Here is a 26,722-nt window from a genome sequence, read left to right on the forward strand (position 1 = left end):
GTGACTTTTGAAATGCAGACTTTGATGGAATGGTCTGCGGGCGTCACATAGCGTTTGCAGAGCTCCTGGTGTGCCTAAACAGTAGAAACCCCCCACAAGTGACCCCATTTTAGAAACTAGACCCCCCAAGGAACTTATCTAGATATGTGGTGAGCACTTTGAACCCCCAAGTGCTTCACAGACGTTTACAACGCAGAGCCGTGAAAATAAAAAATCATTTTTCTTTCCTCAAAAATGATGTTTTAGCAAGCATTTTTTTAGATTCTCAAGGGTAACAGGAGAAATTGGACCCCAGTAATTGTTGCGCAGTTTATCCTGAGTACACTGATACCCCATATGTGGGGGTAAACCACTGTTTGGGCACACGTCGGGGCTCGGAATTGAGGGAGCACCATTTGACTTTTTGAATACGAGATTGGCTGGAATCAATGGTGGCGCCATGTTGCGTTTGGAGACCCCTGATGTGCCTAAACAGTGGTAACCCCTCAATTCTACCTCCAACACTAACCCCAACACACCCCTAACCCTAATCCCAACTGTAGCCATAACCCTAATCACAACCCTAACCACAACCCTAATTCCAACCCTAACCCTAAGGCTATGTGCCCACGTTGCGGATTCGTGTGAGATATTTCCGTACCATTTTTGAAAAATCCACGGGTAAAAGGCACTGCGTTTTACCTGCGGATTTTCCGCGGATTTCCAGTGTTTTTTGTGCGGATTTCACCTGCGGATTCCTATTGAGGAACAGGTGTAAAACGCTGCGGAATCCGCGCAAAGAATTGACATGCTGCGGAAAATACAACGCAGCGTTTCCGCGCGGTATTTTCTGCACCATGGGCACAGCGGATTTGGTTTTTCATATGTTTACATGGTACTGTAAACCTGATGGAATACTGCTGCGAATCCGCAGCGGCCAATCCGCAGCCAAATCCGCACCGTGTGCACATAGCCTAATTCTAAAGGTATGTGCACACTGCGGAAAACGCTGCAGATCCGCAGCAGTTTCCCATGAGTTTACAGTTCAATGTAAACCTATGGGAAACAAAAATCGATGTACACATGCTGCGGAAAAACTGCACGGAAACGCAGCGGTTTACATTCCGCAGCATGTCACTTCTTTGTGCGGATTCCGCAGCGGTTTTACAACTGCTCAAATAGAAAATCGCAATTGTAAAACCGCAGTGAAATGCGCAGAAAAAAACGCGGTAAATCCGCCATAAATCCGCAGCGATTTAGCACTGCGGATTTATCAAATCCGCAGCGGAAAAATCCGCAGAGGACCAGAATACGTGTGCACATACCGAAACCCTAACCCTACCCCTAACCCTAGCCCTAACCCTAGCCCTAACCCTAGCCCTAGCCCTACCCCTAACCCTACCCCTAACCCTACCCCTAACCCTACCCCTAACCCTGCCCCTAACCCTACCCCTAACCCTACCCCTACCCCTAACCCTATTCTAACATTAGTGGAAAAAAAAAATTTTCTTTATTTTTTTATTGTCCCTACCTATAGGGGTGACAAAGGGGGGGGGGGTCATTTATTATTTTTTTTATTTTGATCACTGAGATAGATTATATCTCAGTGATCAAAATGCACTTTGGAACAAATCTGCCGGCCGGCAGATTCGGCGGGCGCACTGCGCATGCGCCCGCCATTTTGGAAGATGGCGGCGCCCAGGGAGAAGACGGACGGGACCCCGGCAGGATCGGTAAGTATGATGGGGTGGGGGGGGGGAACCACGTGGGGGGGGGATCGGAGCGCGGCAGGCGTGGAACGGAGCACGGGGGGGCTGGAACGGAGCACGGGGGGTGGAACGGAGCACGGGGGGCAGGGGGGTGGTGGATCGGAATGCAGGGGGGGTGATTGGAGCACGGGGGGGTGATTGGAGCACGGGGGGAGCGGACAAGAGCACGGGGGGGAGCGGAGCACTGGATGGAGGGGAGCCGGAGCAGTGTACCAGCCAGATCGGGGGGCTGGGGGGGCGATCGGTGGGGTGGGGTGGGGGCACGTTAGTATTTCCAGCCATGGCCGATGATATTGCAGCATCGGCCATGGCTGGATTGTAATATTTCACCCGTTATAATAGGTGAAATATTACAAATCGCTCTGATTGGCAGTTTCACTTTCAACAGCCAATCAGAGCGATCGTAGCCACGAGGGGGTGAAGCCACCCCCCCTGGGCTAAACTACCACTCCCCCTGTCCCTGCAGATCGGGTGAAATGGGAGTTAACCCTTTCACCGGATCTGCAGGGACGCGATCTTTCCATGACGCCACATAGGCGTCATGGGTCGGATTGGCACCGACTTTCATGACACCTACGTGGCATCATGGGTCGGGAAGGGGTTAACCGAAAAATAAAAAAATTACGGCTCTGGGAAGAAGGGGAACAAAAAAAAGTGAAAATGCAAAAACGAAAAATCCCAAGGTGGTGCAGGGGAAGATACCATTTTTATGATTTTTCATTTATTGTAAAAATAATTGTCACCTTTAAACATAGAAAAAGATGCCTTTACAAAAATGTAAAGGGGTAATCTGGACAACTAATATTTCTGATCTATCCTGTGGCTAGGTGATCAGTATCAGATCCGTGTGGTTCCAACACTCTACATCCCCCCCACAACCATCTTGGATTCGCTCTGGCGGCTGTTGGATGTAGACATTGTGGACATCTCGGTACTATTCAGCCTATAGTGGCTGCTGCAGAGAACTCGCATCCACTCATACTCTCCCAGAGCTAATAACAGCTGATAGTGGGGGTGCTGATATCAATGACATATCCTAAGGATCTTTCAATATTAGATGCCTGGACAACCTTTTTCTTTTCTAGCACAGTAAAACCCATTTGTGTGTATTATTGCCAATCTTTGTAACAATTTCCTGTTTGCTCACAGCTCTTCAACATGGTGTTTAGTGGCAGATATATCATTCTTCTGATGGGCATTTTCTCCGTCTACACTGGCCTTATCTACAATGATTGCTTTTCCAAGGCTCTTAACCTTTTTGGCTCTTCTTGGAGTGTTAGGCCCATGTTTACCAATACAAAGGCCAACTGGACGTGAGTATCCGATAGTTTGGGTGATTTCAGTTCCATTAAAGGTACCGTGACATTAAGCGACGCTGCAGCGATCTAGACAACGATGTTGATCACTGCAGCGTCGCTGTTTGGTCGCTGGAGAGCTGTCACACAGACAGCTCTCTCCAGCGACCAACGATGCCGAAGTCCCCGGGTAACCAGGGTAAGCATCGGGTTACTAAGTGCAGGGGCGCGCTTAGTAACCCAATGTTTACCCTGGTTACCATTGTAAAAGTTAAAAAAAAAAAAAAACTACATACTTACATTCCGGTGTCTGGTCAGGTCCCTAGCCTTCAGCTTCCCGCACTGACTGAGCGCTGGCCGTAAAGCACAGCGGTGACGTCACCGCTGCGCTGTACTTTACGGCCGGCCGGCGCTCACCAGTCAGTGCGGGAAGCTGAAGGCAAGAGACGTGACCAGACACCGGAATGTAAGTATGTAGTGTTTTTTTTTTACATTTACAATGGTAACCAGGGTAAACATCGGGTTACTAAGCGCGGCCCTGTGCTTAGTAACCCGATGTTTACCCTGGTTACCAGTGAAGACATCGCTGAATCGGCGTCACACACGCTGATTCAGCAATGTCAGCGGGAGATCCAGCGACGAAATAAAGTCCTGGACTTTCCCCAGCGACCAACGTTCTCCCAGCAGGGGCCTGATCGTTGGTCGCTGTCATGCATAACGATTTCGTTAACGATATCGTTGTGTGACGGTACCTTAACACTTGTGTTAAATCACATTTCCACCATTGTGTGTGTTTATGCATGGCAGAATTTAAAGGGAAGGTTCACCTTGAAACCTCTTTTGACAATTGACCTAGGTGTCAATATTTCCAAGTCTATTTGAATTTGGCTGAATGGAGCTGAAGTTGATCATGTGCATTACCGCTCCATTCATTCTTAATGTGAGTAATGCAAATTATCAAGTGCAGTGCTTGGCTGATCTTTGGTGCTTCTATTAGAATGAATGGAGAAGCAGTGTGATCACCCTCCAGTCGAATCAGTTGGGGCTCTGAAGATGTCTGGTTCTCTGGATCAGTTGGGTCTACAGTGGTTGGAAAGTTATCTCCTATACACATTATAAGAGAGAATTTTTGAGACTTGAGAACACCCTTTTAAGTAATTCCTGTGGGTTACAGGACACACACCAATGTGCTCTATGGCAGAAGGTATTTACATGTCAAATTTCCACATATAGTTGCCATCAAAATCGTTTAACCCTCATTGTAAATTAATTTGTAAATTTTGCTAATAAATGATTTGAAACAAGAACAACATAAATCGCTCAACACCACTAATGTAATAAGTGGCTTCTCCAAATTTATCACAAAATGCCACTTTTAATGACAATTGCGTATCAGAAAATATTAGCCCCTTTTTTGGCTGTTGTGATGTGCTGCAACCATGATGTATAGGTAAACATCAGCTTCTAGCAGCACTACTGGCAAATCTTAGCCCTTTCAAGACATTCTTTGAATGTTCCTAGAGATGCAGTTGGATGCAGAGTTCGTAAGTCCAAAGTTAGTCACATTGGCTACACTACCTGGACATGGCGGAAAGAAGAAGGTATTAATAGCTGCCACAATATTCCTGAGGAGGCAGGTGGTCAAAAACCTATGAGTGACTGCAAAAGATCCACAGTGCGAGGCCACAGTCAGAGAGGTTTCAGTCTGCGCGGGAAGAAACATAAACACTGAAGTTCTCCATGTCCCAACTCCAAGACCTACTCTCTTCAATATGTTTGCGTGGCACTGTCAAAATACTTCTGTTGTGATGTGAACGTTCTCATATCGGTCACATTTCATTTTCCATTATAGAGAGGAACTTCTTAAGAGTGCATCAGTCCTCCAGCTGGACCCAGACGTTAATGGAGTGTTCAATGGACCTTATCCATTTGGGATTGATCCGGTAAGTGGCTAACTGCGTTCTTAGCAGATATTTCTTATGTTTTATTGAATGGTTGCCATTATTTTCACGATTTCTTAACAGATTTGGAGCATAGCAACTAACAAGCTGACCTTCCTGAATTCCTTCAAAATGAAAATGTCTGTTGTCCTTGGCATCGTACATATGCTTTTTGGGGTTACACTTAGTCTCCTTAACCATCTGTAAGTACATATATTGAAAGGGTTGCAAACAGCAGCTCTGACAATGGCTGCCTTGTCCATAGTTTTCCACATATTGGCTAAGCTGGATACTTGCTGAAAACAAGACCGTATCTGCTCTTCTTTTGTTTTCTAGATATTTCAAGAAGCCTTTGAACATTTACCTTGGGTTTATACCGGAAATGATCTTCATGTCATCTCTTTTTGGTTACTTGGTTATTCTTATACTTTTCAAGTGGTGCGCCTATGATGCCTCCACCTCGAAGGATGCACCAAGTCTCCTGATTCACTTCATTAACATGTTCCTCTTCAACTACAGTGATCCATCTTTTCCTATGCTTTATAGTGGACAGGTAGGAGCATTAGTGTATGTGGGGTGCTAAATCTGGTTTAAAAATCTGAGAAATATTGGACATATAATGTGTTTTCTTTTTGTATTATGGAAAATGCCATTCATGTTGCAGAATTGTAATCCCTGTCATAACCCATTTAAAAAGTGATGCCTTTTCTAGGGAAAAAAAAGCATCTTATTTTTCTATTCCCTTTAAAATATGTGCATTGGGAAACTGAACATGACCTGCAAGGTCCTAATTAGCTGTAGCACCTTCCAGGATTTCACATTTGATAATCTGGAGGTTCCTAGGATGCAATATGAAGAATAATTTATACCTGGTACTGAACTACTCATGAATTAAATTGATGAAGGATACCTGCAGAGTGTGACAGCAGAAAAATGGGTTAATTGGTGATGTGTGATTATGTATATGTACGCAGGGGGAGCTCTGCGGGCCTGTGTGGGCGGGCGGAGCTCTGCGGGCCTGTGTGCGTGGGTGGAGCTCTGCGGGCCTGTGTGAGTGGGTGGAGCTCTGCGGGCCTGTGTGAGTGGGTGGAGCACTGTGGGCCTGTGCGTGGGCGCGGGCGAAGCTCTGCAGGCCTGTGTGTGCGCGCTGGCAGAGCTCTGCGGGCCTACGCATGTATGGAGCTCTGCGTGCCTGCACGTGTGCACGGACGGAGTTTTGTGGGCCTGCGCGTTTGTGCGGGCGGAGCTGAGCAAGGGCTTTGACTATATGTAAAGCAGTTAATAAAAGAGAAGATAGTATTCTGCTACAGATGGATCTGGATAAGTTGGAAACTTGGGCTGAAAGGTGGCAGATAAGGTTTAACAATGATAAATGTAAGGTTATACACATGGGAAGAAGGAATCAATATCACCATTAGACACTGAATGGGAAACCACTGGGTAAATCTGACAGGGAGAAGGACTTGGGGATCCTAGTTAATGATAAACTTACCTGGAGCAGCCAGTGCCAGGCAGCAGCTGCCAAGGCAAACAGGATCATGGGGTGCATTAAAAGAGGTCTGGATACACATGAAGAGAGCATTATACTGCCTCTGTACAAATCCCTAGTTAGACCGCACATGGAGTACTGTGTCCAGTTTTGGGCACCGGTGCTCGGGAAGGATATAATAGAACTAGAGAGAGTACAAAGGAGGGCAACAAAATTAATAAAGGGGATGGGAGAACTACAATACCCAGATAGATTAGCGAAATTAGGATTATTTAGTCTAGAAAAAAGACGACTGAGGGGCGATCTAATAACCATGTATAAGTATATAAGGGGACAATACAAATATCTCGCTGAGGATCTGTTTATACCAAGGAAGGTGACGGGCACAAGGGGGCATTCTTTGCGTCTGGAGGAGAGAAGGTTTTTTCACCAACATAGAAGAGGATTCTTTACTGTTAGGGCAGTGAGAATCTGGAATTGCTTGCCTGAGGAGGTGGTGATGGCGAACTCAGTCGAGGGGTTCAAGAGAGGCCTGGATGTCTTCCAGGAGCAGAACAATATTGTATCATACAATTATTAGGTTCTGTAGAAGATTGTAGATCTGGGGATTTATTATGATGGAATATAGGCTGAACTGGATGGACAAATGTCTTTTTTCGGCCTTACTAACTATGTTACTATGTTACTATGTATATGTGAATAAGGGTTGTGTATACTTTCCACGCTGCACAGAAACCCAGGAGTTTACTGATACCTCCCTTTTCTAACTTGGAGTACATAAATGAGTGGCATTCACCCCATCACTTCATTACACCACCAGAGAAGTTATCATTAGTTAGAAACCTGTTTTTCCTTTTTTTCTGATATCTAAGCCTTGCCTTTGTTTAATTAGTAACGTCCGAGCTAGAACCCGAAATTACAGAGTCATTGTGAGTATCCATAGAAAAGGTTTGATAATATAGTACATCACAGTTGTAGGGATTTTGCCCATCCCATGTACATAATCTTCTTTATTTTTTTTTTCATATAGCGCTAACATATTCCGCAGCGCTTTACAGTTTTGCACACATTATCATCACTGTCCCCGATGGGGCTCACAATCTAGAATCCCTATCAGTATGTCTTTGGAATGTGGGAGGAAACCGGAGTGCCCGGAGGAAACCCACGCAAACACGGAGAGAACATACAAACTCTTTGCAGATGCTGACCCCAGCGCTGCAAGGCTGCAGTGCTAACCACTGTGCCACCGTGCTGCCCAAGACATACATAAGACATGTTTATGAAATATGTACAGATTATGGGAACCCCTCACAAAATTTAAGGCGCTGCTGCCACACAGTGTCTGTAGATTGGACTTTAAAAGAAAGTACTGCTAAGAAAGACCATACATGACATGATGCTGGGATTTGCATAGCTAACCAAAGCACTACAGTCATGGACAAAAATTTTGAGAATGAGACAAATATTAATTTTTTCAAAGTCTACTGCTTCCTTTTTTCTAATGGCAATTTGCATATACTCCTGAATGTCAGAGTGATCAGCTTAACAGCAATGTAAGCTTGCAAAGTCAATATTTGCCCAGAAAATGAACTTTAACACCCAAAACACATTTCAACATCATTGCAGTCCTGACTTAAAAGGAGCAGCTAACATCGTTTTAGTGATTGATCCATTAACACAGGTGTGGGTGTTGATGAGGACAGGGCTGGCGATCATTCAGTCATGATTAAGTAAGAATGACATTACTGGACACTTTAAAATGAGGCTGGTGCTTGGTATCATTGTTTCTCTTCAGTTAACCATGGTTATCTCTAAAGAAACACATGCAGCCATCATTGCACTGCACAAAAATGGCCTAACAGGGAAGAGTATCGCAGCTACAAAGATTGCACCTCAGTCAATCTATCGCATCATCAAGAACTTCAAGGAGAGAGCTCCCATTGTTGTCAAAAAGGCTCCAGGGCACCCAAGAAAGACCAGCAAGCGCCAGGACCGTATCTTAAAACTGTTTCAGCTGCGGGATCGGACTACCAGCAGTGCCGAGCTTGCTCAGGAATGGCAGCAGGCTGGTGTGAGTGCTTCTGCACGCACTGTGAGGCGGAGACTCTTTGAGCAAGACCTGGTTTCAAGGAGGGCAGCAAAGAAGCCACTTCTCTCCAGAAAAACATCAGGGACCGACTGATATTCTGCAAAAGGTACAGCGAGTGGACTGCTGAGGACTGGGGCAAAGTCATTTTCTCTGATGAATCCCCTTTTCGATTGTTTGGGACATCTGGAAAACAGCTTATTTGGATAAGAAGAGGTGAGCGATACCACCAGTCTTGTCTCATGCCAACTGTAAAGCATCCTGAAACCATTCATGTGTGGGATTGCTTCTCAGCCAAGGGAATCGGCTCACTCACAGTCTTGTCTAAAAACACAGCCATGAATAAAGAATGGTACCAGAATGTCCTCCAAGAGCAACTTCTCCCAACCGTCCAAGAGCAGTTTGGTGCCCAACAATGCCTTTTCCAGCATGATGGAGCACCTTGCCATAAAGCAAAGGTGATAACTAAATGGCTCATGGAACAAAACAAAGAGATTTTGGGTCCATGGCCTGGAAACTCCCCAAATCTTAATCCCATTGAGAACTTGTGGTCAATCATCAAGAGACGGGTGGACAAACAAAAACCAACAAATTCTGGCAAAATGCAAGCATTGATTATGCAAGAATGGACTGCTATCAGTCAGGATTTGGTCCAGAAGTTGATTGAGAGCATGCCAGGGAGAATTGCAGAGGTCTTGAAGAAGAAGGGTCAACACTGCAAATATTGACTTTCTGCATTAACTCATTCTAACTGTCAATATAACCTATTGGTACTCATAATATGATTGCAATTATATTTCTGTATGTGATATAAACATGAGACAAACACTAATAAAAACCAGAGGGCAGCAGATCGTGTGAAAATATAATTTTGGTGTCATTCTCAAAACTTTTGGCCATGACTGTATATAATTGCTGTGTTATACAGGGTGGAGCGCGGTAATTTGCTTTTTTGCACTGCATGCTGTGGCAGCACTGTCGGTCGAAGAGAGGGGAGAGTGGGTGTGGCTTACAGTGGCTGATGGGAGATTTGTATTCCTCTGCCTTTCAGTTGCCATCATGCAGTGGACACGTGAGGAGAGGTCATTTTGTGTTGAAGCGTATTTTTCAAATGCCCACTCGATCATTGCAGTGCAGCGTGCTTTTCGTTTACAATTCGCTGTTCCTCCACGCGGACGTGTTCCTGGACGGCAATCAATTGTAAATTGGGTGAATGCATTCAGAACAGCAGGGAATGTGTCATGTGTACGAAGGGGACCTGAGAGAAGGATTACAACACCACAAAACATCGAGAGCGTTAGAGCAGCAGTACTGCAATCTCCGAAACGCTCTGCTCGGAAGCAATCATTTGCTCTTGGCATTTCAAGACGTTCTCTCCACCGGATTCTTCATGATGAACTGAATTTTCACCCGTATAAAATGTGCGTGGTCCAACATTTGTCAGCATGGGACTATTTGACACGGCGGACCTCTTGTGAAGACATGTTGGCAACGATACCCCGTGACGCAATTGTGTTTTTTTCTGATGAGGCACATTTTCACACACACAGCGAGGGTTACCATGAATTGTTTGAGGCAAATGTTTCCTGGACGGCTTATCTCTTTGAGGGGAGATGTGAACTGGCCAGCACGCTCACCAGATTTAGCCCCATGCGATTTTTTCCTTTGGGGTTACCTGAAGTCTAAGGTGTATATCAACCGTCCCAACACCTTGGAAGACCTAAGGAACAATATTGAAGCTGAAATTGGCAGAATACCAGTGGACATGCTTGTTAGAGTTCATGAAAACTTCAGAAAACGCATGCAGCAGTGTGTGGATAGCGAAGGTCGACATTTGCCAGATACACTATTTAAAACTATGTAATTTAAAAATTCCATTACTGTTCAGTATAATTAAAATATAAAATAAATTTTTCTAATCATAATTTTTTTATTTCATTCCCAAATCAGCAAATTACCGCGCTCCACCCTGTATTTCCTGTGACGTTGTAATAATTGGACAATATGGTTCAATCTCTGTGCAGATTTGCACTTATTATATATACATAGCCAGAATTGCGGATTGAAACAAGAACCCTCATCTTTAATAATACTCCCCAAACAATGCAGAAAATGAATAGAGAACCCCTCGGTATAGGGTATATGGATATAGACTAAAACAGATCACTAGTCTTGTTTATCATAAAATACTACGGTAATTTTTCTAAAAGTCACATCTCAAAACAGGTTATAGTGTAAATATATACACATAGAAGTAACATCTATATAAAGAGACGGGCAACTATACAACCATGGGGTGACAGTGCAGGCAAGAAAATAATATCCAAAACAAGGGGAGCTATTAGACAGGTATAACTACATAATTTTGTATCCAAATAGTGCAGGCTCCCTATGAAAGACCGACATACTGTACATGGAATATCTGTACATACAATTCCACTGTAAATGGAGGGAGTTTGTGAACACAATATATACCTCTAATGGTGAGTAATAAACCCTCTACAATTCGTACACATGCGACCCCAGACGTCCCAGGTAATTTCTGTCACTGCATGATGGTATGATTGAATGGCAGGGGAGACAGGTATGAACATAGATATAAACCATGAGAAGACAAATTGTAACAAATCGACTAAATAGTTTAAAATCCTCTTACCCATATGTACTGAAGTGCCTGTACGTCACACCCGGACCACAATGCTCGTTTCGCTTTGGCTTCCTCAGGGGGACTGTGGATATATTTACACTATGACCTGTATTGTCTATGTGACTTTAATAAAATATAGTATTTTATGATAAACAAGACTAGTGATCTGTTTTAGTCTATATCCATACACCCTATATCGGGGTGTTTAAGCGCCCAATGTTCTCTTCATTTTCAGATTTGCACTTATTGTTGTAAACTTGTGTCTTTCAGAAAGGACTGCAGTGTTTCCTGGTGGTCTGTGCTTTTCTCTGTGTGCCTTGGATGCTGGTCCTTAAGCCTGTCATGCTTCGCCACCAATACCTTAGGAGGAAGCACTTGGTGAGTACCAGGCACTTATAAATCCTTTGTTTGCTGTTTCGATACCTTACCCCTGCCCTGTCACATGGGGTCTGCTGATATGCAACGATGGAGTGACTCTGCAGGTGGTGAGGACTCTTGTCTTCCAAAATGTGTATATGCACGGACACATCTGGCATCCACCGCCTTCTATCACATGTCATCTCCTAATATTCATCGGAGATGACTGTTTTTGAAATATTCATTGATGTGTGCGTGTATGTATAGATCTGTACCTTTCTTACCTGTTCTCACGAGTTTAAAACAGTGGTTACATTTTATAGATTATGTTTGAGTATTGAAGTCTTTGCTTCAGTGTTAGAGATTGCTCCATCACAAGCTACGGATAACTTATCCTTTAGTGTTGATGTGAATGCAAAATCCCTTTAAAAACAAACAACCTTTTACAGGTTACCAGATACAACATGCCATGAAGCGCAGTTAGCCACCTTCCTCCCATCTTATCTTGGCAGACATCGTGGTCATTTTACACTGCACTATTGTAGTGAATGAAACAGGCGGCGATCACCCGTCACCCGAGCAAAACTCTTAACAAAAATGGTCTTCTGGTCTGCGCAGAGATCATCTCATTCCGTGCAGCAAATCTTCCTGTGTAAACAGAACTCGCACTCCAGGAACAATGGCAGCTTATGTACAGTTGGCGATCTATTTTACAGAGCATTCAGTGCGCTTCGTCAAGAGCGGTCTATCTCTGTAAACAGTTTATTAAATGACTGCCGATCAGAAAACAAGCAGCTGATCTGCAATCATGTAGTTCCCCAGGTCGGCCCGCGTAAACAAACCCCAACACTGGTGGTCTCAGACAAAGTTTCAGATATGGACCTAGGAGAGAACAAGGCAGAAATACTCCACCCTTCATGCTAGAAGTAGTTATGGAACATGTCTGCCCATTTCAGCCGAAGTTTGGATGCAGACTTGAACCACGAAATGCAACACCGATTTGAAAATGGGGTTGGTGATGTATGTGGAAAGAGTTCTTTTTAGGAGTTTCAATGGGTTATTGAGAAGTTTTGGATTGTTTTTCTATGGGGCAAAGAGCTTTATGGCAGCTGCCCGGCGACATCTCTCCTGGCTCAGGTGGTGAGTGTGCTGCTTCTTTTGACCTCACATTAACTGAACAGCTCTTCCTCTTCCGGGCTGCACTGTCAACAGGGTGTCACTGCCGAATTCATGTTGATTGATAGCCGGCTCCCTGCAGTTTGGCAGAGGGAAGCCAGCTGTCATGCAGCATGATGTCAGCAGTGACACCCCATAAGCACAGCAGTTTAGAAGAGAAGCTGCTCTATCGTGGTGACCTCACAGGAAGCAGGAGAATCGCCAGCAGGAGTGGTCCCTGACCGCTCTGGTCCGGCAGACATTGTAGCAGTGCAGAACAGGCCGGAACAGTTCTTGGGCCCAGAGGAAATAATCTCAAAAGTCCTGGATAACCCCTTAATTTTTTTTGTTTTCTTAATGAAAGGATTAGGCATAAGCAATTGGGCTTTAAAGGAACACTAAGCTGAGAAATAAATGAATAAATGAAATAAGAATTAAAGTTGCCTTCGCTGTGAAGTCTAGAATTTTCTGCATTATTGTGCAACGGACAGCTCTGCAGAAAATGATCTCCTTTCCAGTTCCACATTCGCCCGATAGCCAACTAAAGCCACCCCACCTTAACGAGCGACTGGGCTTAGCTATCTTTTATCCCACTGCAGAGGGGGAGCTTTCTGCTGCAGCCAGTTGTCGCACAGCCAGGCACAGGACAGTGTGAAGGAGGAATGGAACGCCAGAGACTCAGAGAGAAGATTCCCCTATATATTTTGCGGTTGTATTTGTAATACAAGACAAAATAGTATACAAGAAAATGAGATTATGGGAGGAAGTGGTGGGATATTGTTTTTCGTGCATTGTCTTTGTTGAGTTTTCCTTTAAACCTCGCCTCATAAATACAGGATTTCTTGCCACCAGCTAAATCTGTGACCTCTGTTTTAAACTCCTCTGTAGCTGTGCTGTCTCTATATTCCAGCATGTTCTCTTTCCTAGAGGGTGGGTTAGCTTTTCCTGGTGTGTTTTATAAGTTAATAAGGTTAGTGCCACCACCACGTTATGGGGTAAGAGATGCGGACACCGTCTTATTACAGTGTGTGTGGCAGACCCCCTCTTATCACGTAAGTGGCACGTAGCATTAACGCTATTAAATTATAAATCAGGGTTTCTCTTTCAAAAACTGCTATTATTCTGGGATAAGACTTTTTTTTTAATATAATGTGTGGAATAGCCAAACTGTGTGGTAGCCGGCTAAACTAATCCAAGTTTACGAGGGGGTTCAGATAGATTTCGGATGATAAATGCGGGGTGAGGAAATAGAGCATGCTGATAGGCTGAGAGCCCTGACCCTGATTTATAAATACCCCTCCCCGCACCCACTAATCCAGGGTACGCATAACTTCGGAGGTATCCGCGTTGGTAACGGTCCCACGGAAGAAGATGCCGAAATTATTCAGCACGATCAGCTGTCCATGCACTCGGAGGAAGGCGAAGAGGTAAAGCATTTTACATTGTCATTTCTCCCCATCACTGCTAGTGGGGCCTGCAATACCTGAGTGTGCGAAGTGTTGCAAGCGGCGCTGGCTCTGAAGGGTTAATCAGTGTTCTTGCCTTTAGATCTGATTCTCAGTCCATTGCTTTGAAATGTCAGTCCCTCAGACTGTTGTGCAGCTTTTCCCATCATCTGGGGTGTATTTATAACACCTGGATGCAAAGCTGCAGGCCGGATGTGTATCCTCCTGCCAAAGGATAAATGCCAAAGTTGTGGGTTTTCCATGCAGATAATTGGTAGCGTAAGGTAGCGCCAGCTAAGTCAGTGACATTTTGAAAATCTCAACTACATGTAATAAACATTTACACATAACAGATTGCTGTTCAGATTATACAACACGCAGCACGTCCGTTCTTTGCGGTCTTCATTCCTGCAATGTATAGGCTGACATACACAATAAAATCCACATGTAACGCATGTGATGCGGGAATGCTGCGGATAAGCAGCAGAAATTCTCCATCAAATCCACAATGAGAACATTTAGCTAATGTTTCCAAAGTGTCGTCATTGAGTGTTCTCTCCTACAAGAGGGTTACAAGTTGTTTTTGGTTGCTGTAGAAAAACAGTGTAAGAAAGTGGCAATTTTAAGGACCATTCTTGACTGTAAATTAGATGTATCGGAATTGGAGCATGGACGGGTCCATACACGCTCCACATCCAAATCATGACGTCCAACACTGACATAAGACTGCATTCACACATCTGTTTTTGGGTTTACATCCCTCGAGACCTGTTTTTTTTCCATTATCCCTTTAAGCTCAATTTTTTTTCATCGGTTTTTAAAAACTGAATTCTGTTTTTTTTTTCACATTAACATTTTGCAATGGATCCGTTCAAAACACATGGAAAACCGATATTTTTTGTTAATTTTTTTTGACAGACTGGCCTGGTTTGATCTTGGATGAGGCTTGTACATGTACTGAGTTTAAGGCCATAGTCACACATTCATACATTGCGGTCAGCCATCGGACTGCGATGCACGCACTTGTGTAGAGTGCTCACATTTTTATAGAAAGAGGTATTTCAAACTGTTCCAATATTTGCTGATTGTCCACCATATCCGCCAAACTGGCACTGTCATGTCTGAGTCCGCAGTGGATCAGCCTTGTGTTAAGATTTCCTTCACTTGGGGTCCTATAAAGACCTCCCTTTTTTTTAGATAAAAGTCAGCTTTGTGAACCCTCAGCATTCTTCTGTTGCTGCCATGTCTCCCCCCGGCAGCACTACGATGGACGGGCTTGATGCTACTTTTGGTGCACGGCTCTCTATTCTGGGCTATTGCAGGATTACAACATACAATCCATTTTATATTTGAGAATTTAGATATTACACTATTTCCCATGACTGAATGAGTAAACAATCTCTTGCATTGGGGTATTGCTGCCCATTGTATTGCTTGTGCTGTCCAGACAGCGTATAGTTAATCTCACTACATGTAACCCTTTCATGCACTGATTATTTTCCATTTATATAACATGAAACCTCTTCTGATTAATTGCTCATACCCGCAGTCTACATATGATTGCCGTAGGCTTACTATGACTACTGCTATTAGTATTATTTTTGCCTTTTAATTCCATTTTAGGACCTATTTAGAGGGACTGAAGTTTTAAAGCGATATTTTGTCTAACCTGTATTCCTTTTTCTTTTAACCCTGTATTAAATCTGGATTTATATTATTCCAAGCCTGCCGTGGAGGAAGTGGTAAGACTGACGTCCATTGTGCATGCCCTCGAATCAGCCGAGGAGTCCTGGAATTTTCATTTTATTTCACCGCCATATTAATTTTATCCATTACAGGGCTGATGTTTTAATTGTGACTTCTTTCATGTGCTTGGCGGGCTTTCAAGGGGCTCCAGGAATCATCCATAAGCTAATAACATCATGTCCGTCTTCATGTCCCATCCTGATGTATAGTTGCTTTGCTTTCTCTGGATAGCCTTAAAAGTGCAGTTCCCCTCCCTAAAAGCTCAGCAGTTTAATGATGTGAGTTTAGATCTTACATTTTTGGCGTTTTGTGCTATATTGGTATTTCTGGTGTTTACATTCTTGCTATGCCTTATTATGTGGGTCCGCATAGCATGTGAATAAGAAAAAATGCCGTGTAAGTGAAGACTTGGCAAAGAATCTCCAGGAACTGCACTTTTAACTGTCAAGTATAATGCAGAGAGTATAATTTATAAGATGTCCCTTTTTATATATGTATAGGTAATCGTATACATATATATCAGTGATTGGTATTGCGTTATATTGAATATGTGTGGCTAGTCTACCAGTATGTGTAGCGTCTACCAGTGACAGTAGTCCCATCTGTAGTTTGTGTGGATTGATATGTGGTGAATCTGTGTGGTTATTATCTAGTTATGTTTCTGTGAGTGTTTTGTAGTATATTAATTATGCTTGGGATTGATGCCAAAGTAATCTTTTGGTATGGGAAATCTGTAATGTATAATATTTTATTGCAGAGGCCTGTGCTGACCAACCTTGATGTGGCCCCACTACCTGTAAAAGGGCCACACAATAATAGAATGATATTGATGATGTTATAAGCCGTCTTTGGACTGGTTACATCACATATCTTGAGTTGTTTTAACCATTTCATGAATCTGCTGTTGTTCGTCAGCAGTGTAAAGGTTGCATAAGATGTTACCGTCCCTTCTGTCCGCCGACCATAGAAGTGAGCATTAACCGGAAAACTGCTTGGAAATAGGAGGAGTCTGCTGGGCGGGCACCGCCAGCTTTACCACCACCATTCCCCCTCCCCTGGCACTGCTTGATTGACAGGTTGTTTTCTATATTCAAATATAGAAAGCCTCGTCCATCAGACCTCAAAAGGAACCTCTCCATGCGCCAGGTTCAGCCATTCTCTCTAAAATGCCGCAGTATCCTATATTATTCTATGGGCGGCATGAAACGGTTGGAACGTTTAAATTACCTGCCTGTAAATATATCGCCAAGATGCTAAATGTAGTAAGAAATATTTCCAAGTTTATAGTAAAGGAGGGGGTGGGAAGAAAGGACAGGCGTACAATTTTTGTGTTACCAGATGAACTTAGAATTGGACCCATTGCCACTATTTAATGATTATTAGGCAAGTCACAGAGTTGTAATACAGATCCATTTTAGGGTCATTACTAAGGCAGTCACTCCTGCAGCCCCTACAGTTTTACCAAATTAACATTAGATTATCACAGAGCCTCAAAGATCAGTATGAGGTTGGGTGTTAACCTAAAATGCCACCATATAAACGGTTTGGTAAATCGACCCTTTTCCGCTCAGTGGTTTAACTATGTTAATAAAATCTTCTGTTTCTTTATTATCCATTTTATACCTATCACCAACCACCTTCTCAGTGCAGTCTTTCTTTAACACATTCTCACTAAGTCCAATATCGTAAGAAGTCACCATTAGATAGGGAATTCGGAGGCTATTGTCACCCTTTTGTAGTGAAATTTTTTTTATATATATATATATATATATATATATATATATATATATATATATATATATATATATATATATATATATATATATATATATATATATATATATAAAGTTGGAACAGCATCCAATATTACCTCAAATGTTATGCAAAGCTTTCCCAACCAGTAATCCAATGGTCAAATCAAAAAAAGGAAAGCAGCACAAAAAACTGAAGAGAAAGAGTGGACTTTATTGCCTGAACGGCGTGGCATCGTTTCGGATGTAATATCCTTTTTCAAGCAGTGAACACATGAGCGAGACAGCCTTTTATATGAAACACATACATATCTCATTAATAAATTCATTATGTGCAATATTACAAAACTGTTAAAAAGTGCATGAAGTGACAATCAATAAAAAAGTGCATCTGTGCAAATTGAAAAAAAATCTTTTTAGATTCATTGTTAATAAATATAATGCATTACGTGCTGCGTGATTATAGTTAAAATTGACTCCATAATCAATTATCAATTAGATAAAATCAGGTGTCCATGTCCCATAATACATGATTATAACAGACTTACAGATATACTTTTATCATGCACACCCCGGTCCATTGTCCAGTAGGACTTGTCACCTGTCCATACCGCCAAAGGTACCAATACCTGGTTTACAAACAACAGTATCACTGTGCTTGATTGGCCAGAAAACTCACCTGACCTTAACCCCATAGAGAATCTATGGGGTATTGTAAAGAGGAAGATGATACACCAGACCCAACAATGCAGAGGAGCTGAAGGCTGCTATCAAAGCAACCTGGGCTTCCATAGCACCTCAGCAGTGCCACAGGCTGATCGCCTCCATGCCACGCTGCATTGATGCAGTAATTGATGCAATAGGAGCCCCAACCAAGTATTGAGTGCATTTACTGAACATACATTTCAATAGGCCAACATTTCGGATTTTAAAATCATTTTTCAAGCTGGTGTTATAAGGTATTCTAATTTACTGAGATAATGACTTTTGGGTTTTCATTGGCTGTAAGCAATAATCATCAACATTAACAGAAATAAACACTTGAAATAGATCACTCTGTTTGCAATGACTACATAATGATTTTCACTTTCTGTATTAACTTTTTTGATGATATTCTAATTTTGTGAGATGCACCTGTATATGTTAGGGGTTCCTTTACTAAAACTGGTGCATGAAGTTAGTCTTCATTCTTTCATCCATTTTCAGACCTGAACAGTTTGCTTCTGGATTCAGATTTTTCTCTGAGAGTGTCCCTCTTGGTAATAGAGGCTGGATGTGAGATTTGTTTGTCTAGGGTGCTGATGTCTTTACTAGCTCTCAGGCAGGGGCACAACTTCATTCCTGTAGTGATTTTCCCCCCCCCCCCCCCTTCTTTGTGTGCCCCTCCTAAAATGACGACTCTGTAGGCTATCCTCCCTAATAAGATAAATGTTTTTTTTCCCCTTGTCCTCATTGATCTGTCATGTATAGGCCCCTTCTCATACTGACTGCTATCCTGAACACTGAGAAAATAGGAGTGGGGAACAGAGTGAATTTGTGTCAGATTTTGGGACCAGCTGGCTATATGAAGGACAAATAATGAAGACCATGTAGAAAGTTGCTTAATTTTTCATCTGGAAATCAAATGAACAATACAAAAATAAAAAAAATTCAGTGGAAAGTTGTATATAACCTTAGGGTAAGGCGTGGACCCTTGGTGTTGCTGCTGATTATTCTCATCTGCACATATGATTTATTGCAAAATTGTACTTTTAATACGTAGGTGTTACTGGCAAACTCCTGCTCTCATTCACACCTACTCATTGGCGTGGTATTCGACCACAATCTGCATTCACATATGGGACCATACCCTTTTAAGATGCCCACGTGATTACAACTTGCAGCTTCCCCTTAAAATTCAACGCTGCAAGGTTCATACACAGGATAGATCTCCGGCTGCAGCCATAGACCCGATACCTGTACCTGTTATTATTAATTCATATCATGCCTCCTGATTCTGGTCCTGCAATGCACCATGTCTGGTCTCTGATTTCGCCCCTCCATTCCCCAGCTTCATACCCAGTACTCCGATCAATCAGACTCTGTAGAGGTCTCTAACACGGATACAGATGTAGAGGTCTCTAACACGGAATTAGAGGAATTTCACGTTTCTTTGGTAATAGTCGAATCTGTAAGTACAAAGATGACTTGCACTATAAATAAGGGTGATGTTTTCTCACGGGTGAGCTCTTATTAGCCACTGTAACAACAACCAAGTCGGCTTTTTGTGGCACGATAGTGCTATCACCTATTCATGGTCGGGTCCATCCACCACGCATTCTGGTTTTTGGCTGTATGGGTGTGATGCGTCTATCACTGGTGAACACGCAACTGCTGGGCCATCCTTCACAGCATGAAAACCACGATCATCCAGTACCTCAGTGTAACCTGCTGTCCTATGTTCTTATGGTTACAGTTTAACTTTGGAGATGTTGTGGTCAACCAGGCCATTCATACCATCGAATACTGCCTGGGGTGCATTTCTAATACAGCCTCATATCTCCGACTTTGGGCTCTGAGTCTGGCACATGCTCGTAAGTATCTAGCCATTTTTAATGTATTTTAGATTAAAGGGTATCCCTCATGTTGAAAATGGTATCTGATCTGCAGACATGATGTTATGGAGCTGGAGGAGCTGATCAGATTGGTTAGAGTTTTGTGGGAGTTTATTCATTGAAATCCCTATTGGTTGAATAGGACCACCCACTGGACTCATGCATTTAGTGAATCCACCTACTTACAGGCCCCAAATTTAGGAACTTCCATCAATACAAAAGATGAGGAAGAATATGCCTAGTAAAATAAATGTATTTTTTATTGAATCAAAAAAGGGATAAAAAAAAAACCTTACATAAAATCACTTTTTAAAGGCGATACAAATGCAAAAATAAACTGACTACACAGACAACATACCAACGCCTAGATGATCAGTGTCATAACAGGTATTCATTGAAGGCCCAATAATTGATACAGGGAACTCAATCAAGGTTGAGTGAACAATTAACAATAGAGATCCACACATGCCAGTGTATTTCCAATAAACAATCAATCAGCCCCATTGGCTCATGTATATATCACCACTGGCATGTGGGGGTTCCACATTGAAAAAATAATAATTATCTTTGAGTGCACCATAGACAGTCTAGCAGCAAACTGCACATATTCAAATATATATAGACTAGATTGTCACCCGATTCTAACGCATCGGGTATACTAGAATATAGTTTATTTATGAAGATTTCAGAATAATACAATGAATACACAGGATTCGGCCAGCTGGGCGCCACCAATCAGCGATGCGTGGTTTCAAATCCTGCGCCAATTTGTGGCTGGACTGCATCTGTCGCTGATTGTTCGTGGCCGGCCGGGCGCGACTAATCAGTGAAGCTAGGGCCAGCTCCAGGTTTTTGAAGGCCCCGGGCGAAAGAGTCTCACAGCCCACATAGCATATAACACAGCCCACATAGTATATAGCACAGCCACATAGTATATTGCCCAGTCACGTAGTATATTGCCCAGTCACGTAGTATATTGCCCAGTCACGTAGTATATTGCCCAGTCACGTAGTATATTGCCCAGTCACGTAGTATATTGCCCAGTCACGTAGTATATTGCCCAGCCACGTAGTATATATAATACAGCCCACGTACTATATAGCACAGCCCACGCAGTATATAATACAGCCCACGTAGTATATAGCACAGCCACGTAGTATATAACACAGCTACGTAGTATATTGCACAGCCACGTAGTATGTAATACACCCCACGCAGTATATAACACAGCCCACGTATGTTGCACAGCCACGCAGTATATAACACAGCCCACGTAGTATATAGCACAGCAGCGTAGTATATAGCAATGTGGGCACCATATCCTTGTTAAAAAAACAATTAAAATAAAAAATAGTTATATACTTGCCTTCCAGCGGCCCCCGGATCCAGCCCAGGCTTTTAACGATGCTCCTCGCGACGCTCCGTTCCCAGTAATGCCTTGGGGCAATAACCTGTGATGAGCGAGACCGCTACGTCATCTCGCGAGACCGCTACGTCATCTCGAGCTACTGCCGCAATGCATTTTTGGGACCGGAGCCTCATGAGGAGCGGGAAAGGCGGATGCTTGAAGGTGAGAATATAATGGTTTTTTTAAAATTATTTTTAAAATTATAAGTTTTTACTATTGATGCTGCATACGTAGCATCCATAGTAAAAAGTGATGTAAAAAGCATGTATAAATAGTTGTAGACTAGATTTATGTCCAGAAAAAACACCAGACAGTATAAATAAAATATATTCATGTGCATTGTAAGGCACAGTGGCTATGCATCATAAAGCTGTCAGATAATGCAGACTCCTATAATGTGCAACAGATAAGTCCAGTATGTTGGTAATGGGATATAGCAGCAACTAAGTAAAGTGTCTACAGTGCATATTAGGCTGAATGAGGTATATTGCCTGGTAGTACAGTGCTGAGCCCCTATATGCATTTAGTGATTGACAACTGTCTCTGCATGTACAGTCATACAGGGAAGACTGTCAATCACAGTAGCAAGTCACCGCTCACTGGACTCTTATGTATACAAACACCAGAGATTTCACTGCATAAAATAGTTATACTGAATCTTTTCCAACAAGCCTACATACCATTCTGCGCAGCTTCTCTATACAATGTTGTCCACTATAACATTGTACAGTGGGTACGGAAAGTATTCAGACCTCTTTAAATTTTTCACTCTTTGTTTCATTGCAGCCATTTGGTAAATTCAAAAAAAGTTCATTTTTTCTCCTTTAACCCCCAAGGGTGGTTTGCACGTTAATGACCGAGCCAATTTTTACCATTCTGACCACTGTCCCTTTATGAGGTTATAACTCTGGAACGCTTCAACCGATCCTGATGATTCTGACATTTTCTCGTGACATATTGTACTTCATGGTAGTGGTAACATTTATTTGATATTACCTGCGTTTATTTGTGAAAAAAACAGAAATGTTGCGAAAATTTTGAAGTGCAAGACATATGAAAGTAAATAACAAAGGAGTGGCTTCAGAACAACTCTGTGACCATTCTTGACTGGCCCATCCAGAGCCCTGACCTAAACCCAATTGAGCATCTCTGGAGAGACCTGAAAATGGCTGTCCACCAACGTTCACCATCCAACCTGACGGAACTGGAGAGGATCTGCAAGGAAGAATGGCAGAGGACCCCCAAATCCAGGTGTGAAAAACTTGTTGCATCATTCCCAAGAAGACTCATGGCTGCACTAGCTCAAAAGGTGCTTCTACTCAATACTGAGCAAAGGCTCTGAATACCTATGACCATGTGATATTTCAGTTTTTCTCTCTTAATAAATTTGCAAAAATGTTTACTTTTCTGGGGTTTTTTTTTTAGTCAAAATGGGGTGCAGAGTGTACATTAATGAGAAAAAAAAAGAACTTTTTTGAATGGCTGCAATGAAACAGAGTGAAAAATGTAAAGGGGTCTGAATACTTTCTGTACCTGCTGTATGTGTAATGTGACAGGTTCCCTTTAAAGATTTAAGGAAACCTTTTATTCTATGGTATGATTGAACACAGCACAACATTATCGTAAACCTAAGATACAAGGGTCTCTCCTGACAATCATGACTTGATGGAAAGCATAAATGAGGCTGCAGTGAGCATAACTATGATCTTGAGTAGGGAAACTAATAAAATGATAGTAGTTATTATAATTTTGGTTCTCATTGTTCTGTAGAGCTCTCTGAGGTCTTGTGGACGATGGTGATGCATGTTGGTCTGAATGTGGGTAACCTCGGAGGCGGCATTCTCCTGGTCTTAGTGTTTGCCGCATTTTCAACACTCACCATTGCCATCCTGCTCATCATGGAGGGTTTGTCAGCTTTCTTGCATGCCCTTCGTCTGCACTGGTAAGTAGCAATACCAAATCAATGTTGGCTTCTTTTGTTCTAAAGTAAAAGTGATCTTTGTACAAATAGTTTTGCTGATAAAAATCCTCTTAAGGGGCAGGACTGTGGCTCAGTGGTTAGCACTGTTTCCTTGTAGCACTAGAGTCCTGGGTTCAAATCCCACCAAGGACACATCTGTAAGAAGTTTGTATGTTCTCCCCGTGTTTGCGTGGGTTTTATCCGGTTTCCTCCCACATTCCAAAGACATACTGATAGGGAATTTAGATTGTGAGCCCCAATGGAGACCGTGCCAATAATATCTGTAAAGCGCTGTGCTGTTAATGGTGCTATGTAAGTGAGTAAAAATAAATAAAAATTTATGAACAGCAGTCATTTTAAAGTTTTCCATATATTTATATTACAAGCATGGGCAAGAAGCTTTTACACAAAAAATGTTTTTCTTAACTTATACACCACTTTTTTTCCCCTTCTTTTTTTGCCCTGATTACTCACCCTTAATTGCACTAGTAAATGCATGTTCTGAGAGGCAAAGATGAACACAGATTATCGCCGTAGTGATATAGATCAGTTTACAGTTGATGCCAAATGGAGTCTTTGCAGATGGAGAGTAGGCGGGAGCAGATTTAGAATGAGGTACAGTTACACAGACTGAGTTCACAGCTACACCACTCAGTACTGCTGTCTAATGTCCTCCGCGCTGATGCAGTGTGTGTTAGGCCTCTTTCACCCTTCCGTTTTTTACCATCAGTCACAATCCATCGTTTTTAGAAAAAAACGGGTCCAGCAAATGTTTCTGCTGGATCCGTTTTTTTCTCATAGACTTGTATTAGCGACAGATTGTGACAGATGACCTTCCGTTTCATCCGTCATGCGCTGGATCTGTTGTAGAATTGCTGTCCGTCGGGCGGAGACAACGCACAGAGGAACTTTTTTTGTACGTCAAAAAAGCGGCCAGCGATGGATGCAGCTGCGTCCGTCGTTGGCTATAATGGAAGCCTATGGACGCAGGATCCGTCGCTGGCCGTCAAAAGATGGAATCCAGCGACTGCTTCAGTCTTTTGAAACTGAGCATGCGCTGAAGAATTTCCAGTTGGGGAAATTCTCTCTCTCGCTCTCTCTCTTTTTACTATTGATGCCTATGCAGCATCAATAGTAAAAAGATATAATGTTAAAAATAATTAAAAAAAAATAAATCTTGATATTCTCACCTTCCGGCAGCCTTCCCGCTCCTTGCGATGCTCCCGCCAGCTCCCGTTCCCAGTGATGCCTAGCGAAATGACCACAGATGACGTAGCATCACGCGAGACCACTACGTCATTATGGGTCATTATCTCGCAAGGCATCACTGGAGACGGGAGCTGCCGGGAGCATCGCGAGGAGCGGGAAGGCTGCGGGGGCCACGGGAAGGTGAGAATCCCATTGAATTTAATGGGTTGTGTTGTGCACATAGCCTTAACACAACACAACGTGTGCACATAGCCTTAAATTTCAGCAACTGCCTCGACGGATCCATCAAAAAAACGGATCCAGTGCATCAGTTTTTTACAATTTGCACAGGATCCGTCTTTTCATCATTTTGACGGATTGTGACTGATTGTTAAAAATGGAAGGTGTGAAAGAGGTTTTAGAAATATAGGCAATCAAGATCTCAATATTTCTTTGTGTGCAGTGCATGGGAGACATCATAGCAGTCAGCTTTGGAGGGAACCTGCTAATAATCGCAGGATGTCAGTCATAAAATAGTAATGTTTTGGTTACTTTGATGGTCTAACATGGTGGTTTACAACCTCTTGCTTTTCTCTTGTTGCAAAACTGCAACAACTGCCAGCCTTTTCTGACAGCCGCAGTTAGATATGGCATGATGGGAGTTGTAGCTTTGTAACAGCTGAAGAGCCACAGGAGAAAATGCTTCCACTTTTTTTGTCATGGAGGTAATTTGGTTAAATCCATATATCTGCAACCAAAGGACAAATTAAATATTTGTCTGCTCACATGGAAGGGATTCACATGGCTTGCTCAGTGGTGGCGTGAGTGCTCAGCTACAGAGCTGCTCTAATTTAAGCTTGGAATCACAATGAAACCCGAGATTGTCACTTCTGGACATGCAATAACATACCTGTCATATCTCTAACACATGGAGTAGATAAGCCTGCTGTGTACTCCCTGCACCGCTGCCTCCTGTAGTAAAGATTTCACCTGCGTTGAATGAATGAGAAGGTATATCATTTAGGCTGTGTGCACACGTTGCTGATTTTTTGCGTTTTTTCCGATAAAACCGCAAAAAAACAGCATACATTATGCATCCCATCATTTTAATGAATTCCGCAATTTTTGTGCACATGATGCATTTTTTTTCCGCGAATAAAACGCATCGCGATAAAAAAACGTAGCATGTTCATTAATTTTGCCGATTTTTTTTTTTGCGGATTTCCCACTATATAATGCATTGGGAAATGTCCGGAAAAATCCGCAAACAAAGCACCAAAAACGCGGTAAAAAGCATGCCTATTTCTTGCAGAAAATTTCAGGATTTTCTCAGGAAATTTCTGCAAGAAATCCTGAACGTGTGCACATAGCCTTATTGTTGGAAGTAGCTGCTGCATTTTTAAGGAGTCACCTGCTCAGAGGATGGAACTTTAAGGCTACTTTCACACTAGCGTCGGAATCTCCCCGTCGCAATGCGTCGGGGAGAGATTCCGACGCTAGCGTTTAACGCATTGCACAACGGAGGCAGCGGATGCATTTCTCCGGCGCATCCGCTGCCCCATTGTAAGGTGCGAGAGGTGGGGGCGGAGTTCCGGCCGCGCATTCGCGGTCGGAAGAAGCGGTCCGTCAGGAGCAAAAAAGTCACATGTAGCGTTTTTTGCTCCCGACGGTCCGCAGAAGCACGACGCATCCGTCGCACGACGGATGCGACATGTGGCAATCCGTCACAATGCGTCGTCAATACAAGTCTATGGGGAAAAAACGCATCCTGCAAGCACTTTTGCAGGATGCGTTTTTTCTGCAAAACGACGCATTGCGGCGGATTGCAGTTAACGCTAGTGTGAAAGTAGCCTAAGCTAGCAGATGATACTATTCCATATCATGTATCCATGGGTTCAGCAGCAGAAGGGGTT

At 42.9% G+C, this 26,722-nt stretch overlaps 1 protein-coding gene across 7 annotated transcripts in view; it reads left to right on the top strand.

The window, feature by feature from the left end:
- ATP6V0A1 (ATPase H+ transporting V0 subunit a1) overlaps window positions 1-26,722 on the top strand; it is a 136,650-nt gene that overhangs the window by 100,540 nt on the left and 9,388 nt on the right. For 4 of the 7 annotated variants that reach the window (XM_069751817.1, XM_069751820.1, XM_069751821.1 and 1 more), the window contains exons 13-21: window positions 2,898-3,061; window positions 4,896-4,986; window positions 5,068-5,186; window positions 5,320-5,536; window positions 11,476-11,583; window positions 14,037-14,144; window positions 15,887-15,904; window positions 20,115-20,232; window positions 23,432-23,603. In XM_069751817.1, coding sequence (XP_069607918.1) covers window positions 2,898-3,061; window positions 4,896-4,986; window positions 5,068-5,186; window positions 5,320-5,536; window positions 11,476-11,583; window positions 14,037-14,144; window positions 15,887-15,904; window positions 20,115-20,232; window positions 23,432-23,603 — 1,115 coding nt within the window. The remainder of the gene's footprint in view (window positions 1-2,897; window positions 3,062-4,895; window positions 4,987-5,067; window positions 5,187-5,319; window positions 5,537-11,475; window positions 11,584-14,036; window positions 14,145-15,886; window positions 15,905-20,114; window positions 20,233-23,431; window positions 23,604-26,722) is intronic. The other 3 variants (XM_069751819.1, XM_069751822.1, XM_069751823.1) reach the window with 2 other exon arrangements.

The sequence above is a fragment of the Ranitomeya imitator genome, chromosome 2, assembly GCF_032444005.1.
Source record: "Ranitomeya imitator isolate aRanImi1 chromosome 2, aRanImi1.pri, whole genome shotgun sequence".
Classification (NCBI taxonomy): domain Eukaryota; kingdom Metazoa; phylum Chordata; class Amphibia; order Anura; family Dendrobatidae; genus Ranitomeya; species Ranitomeya imitator.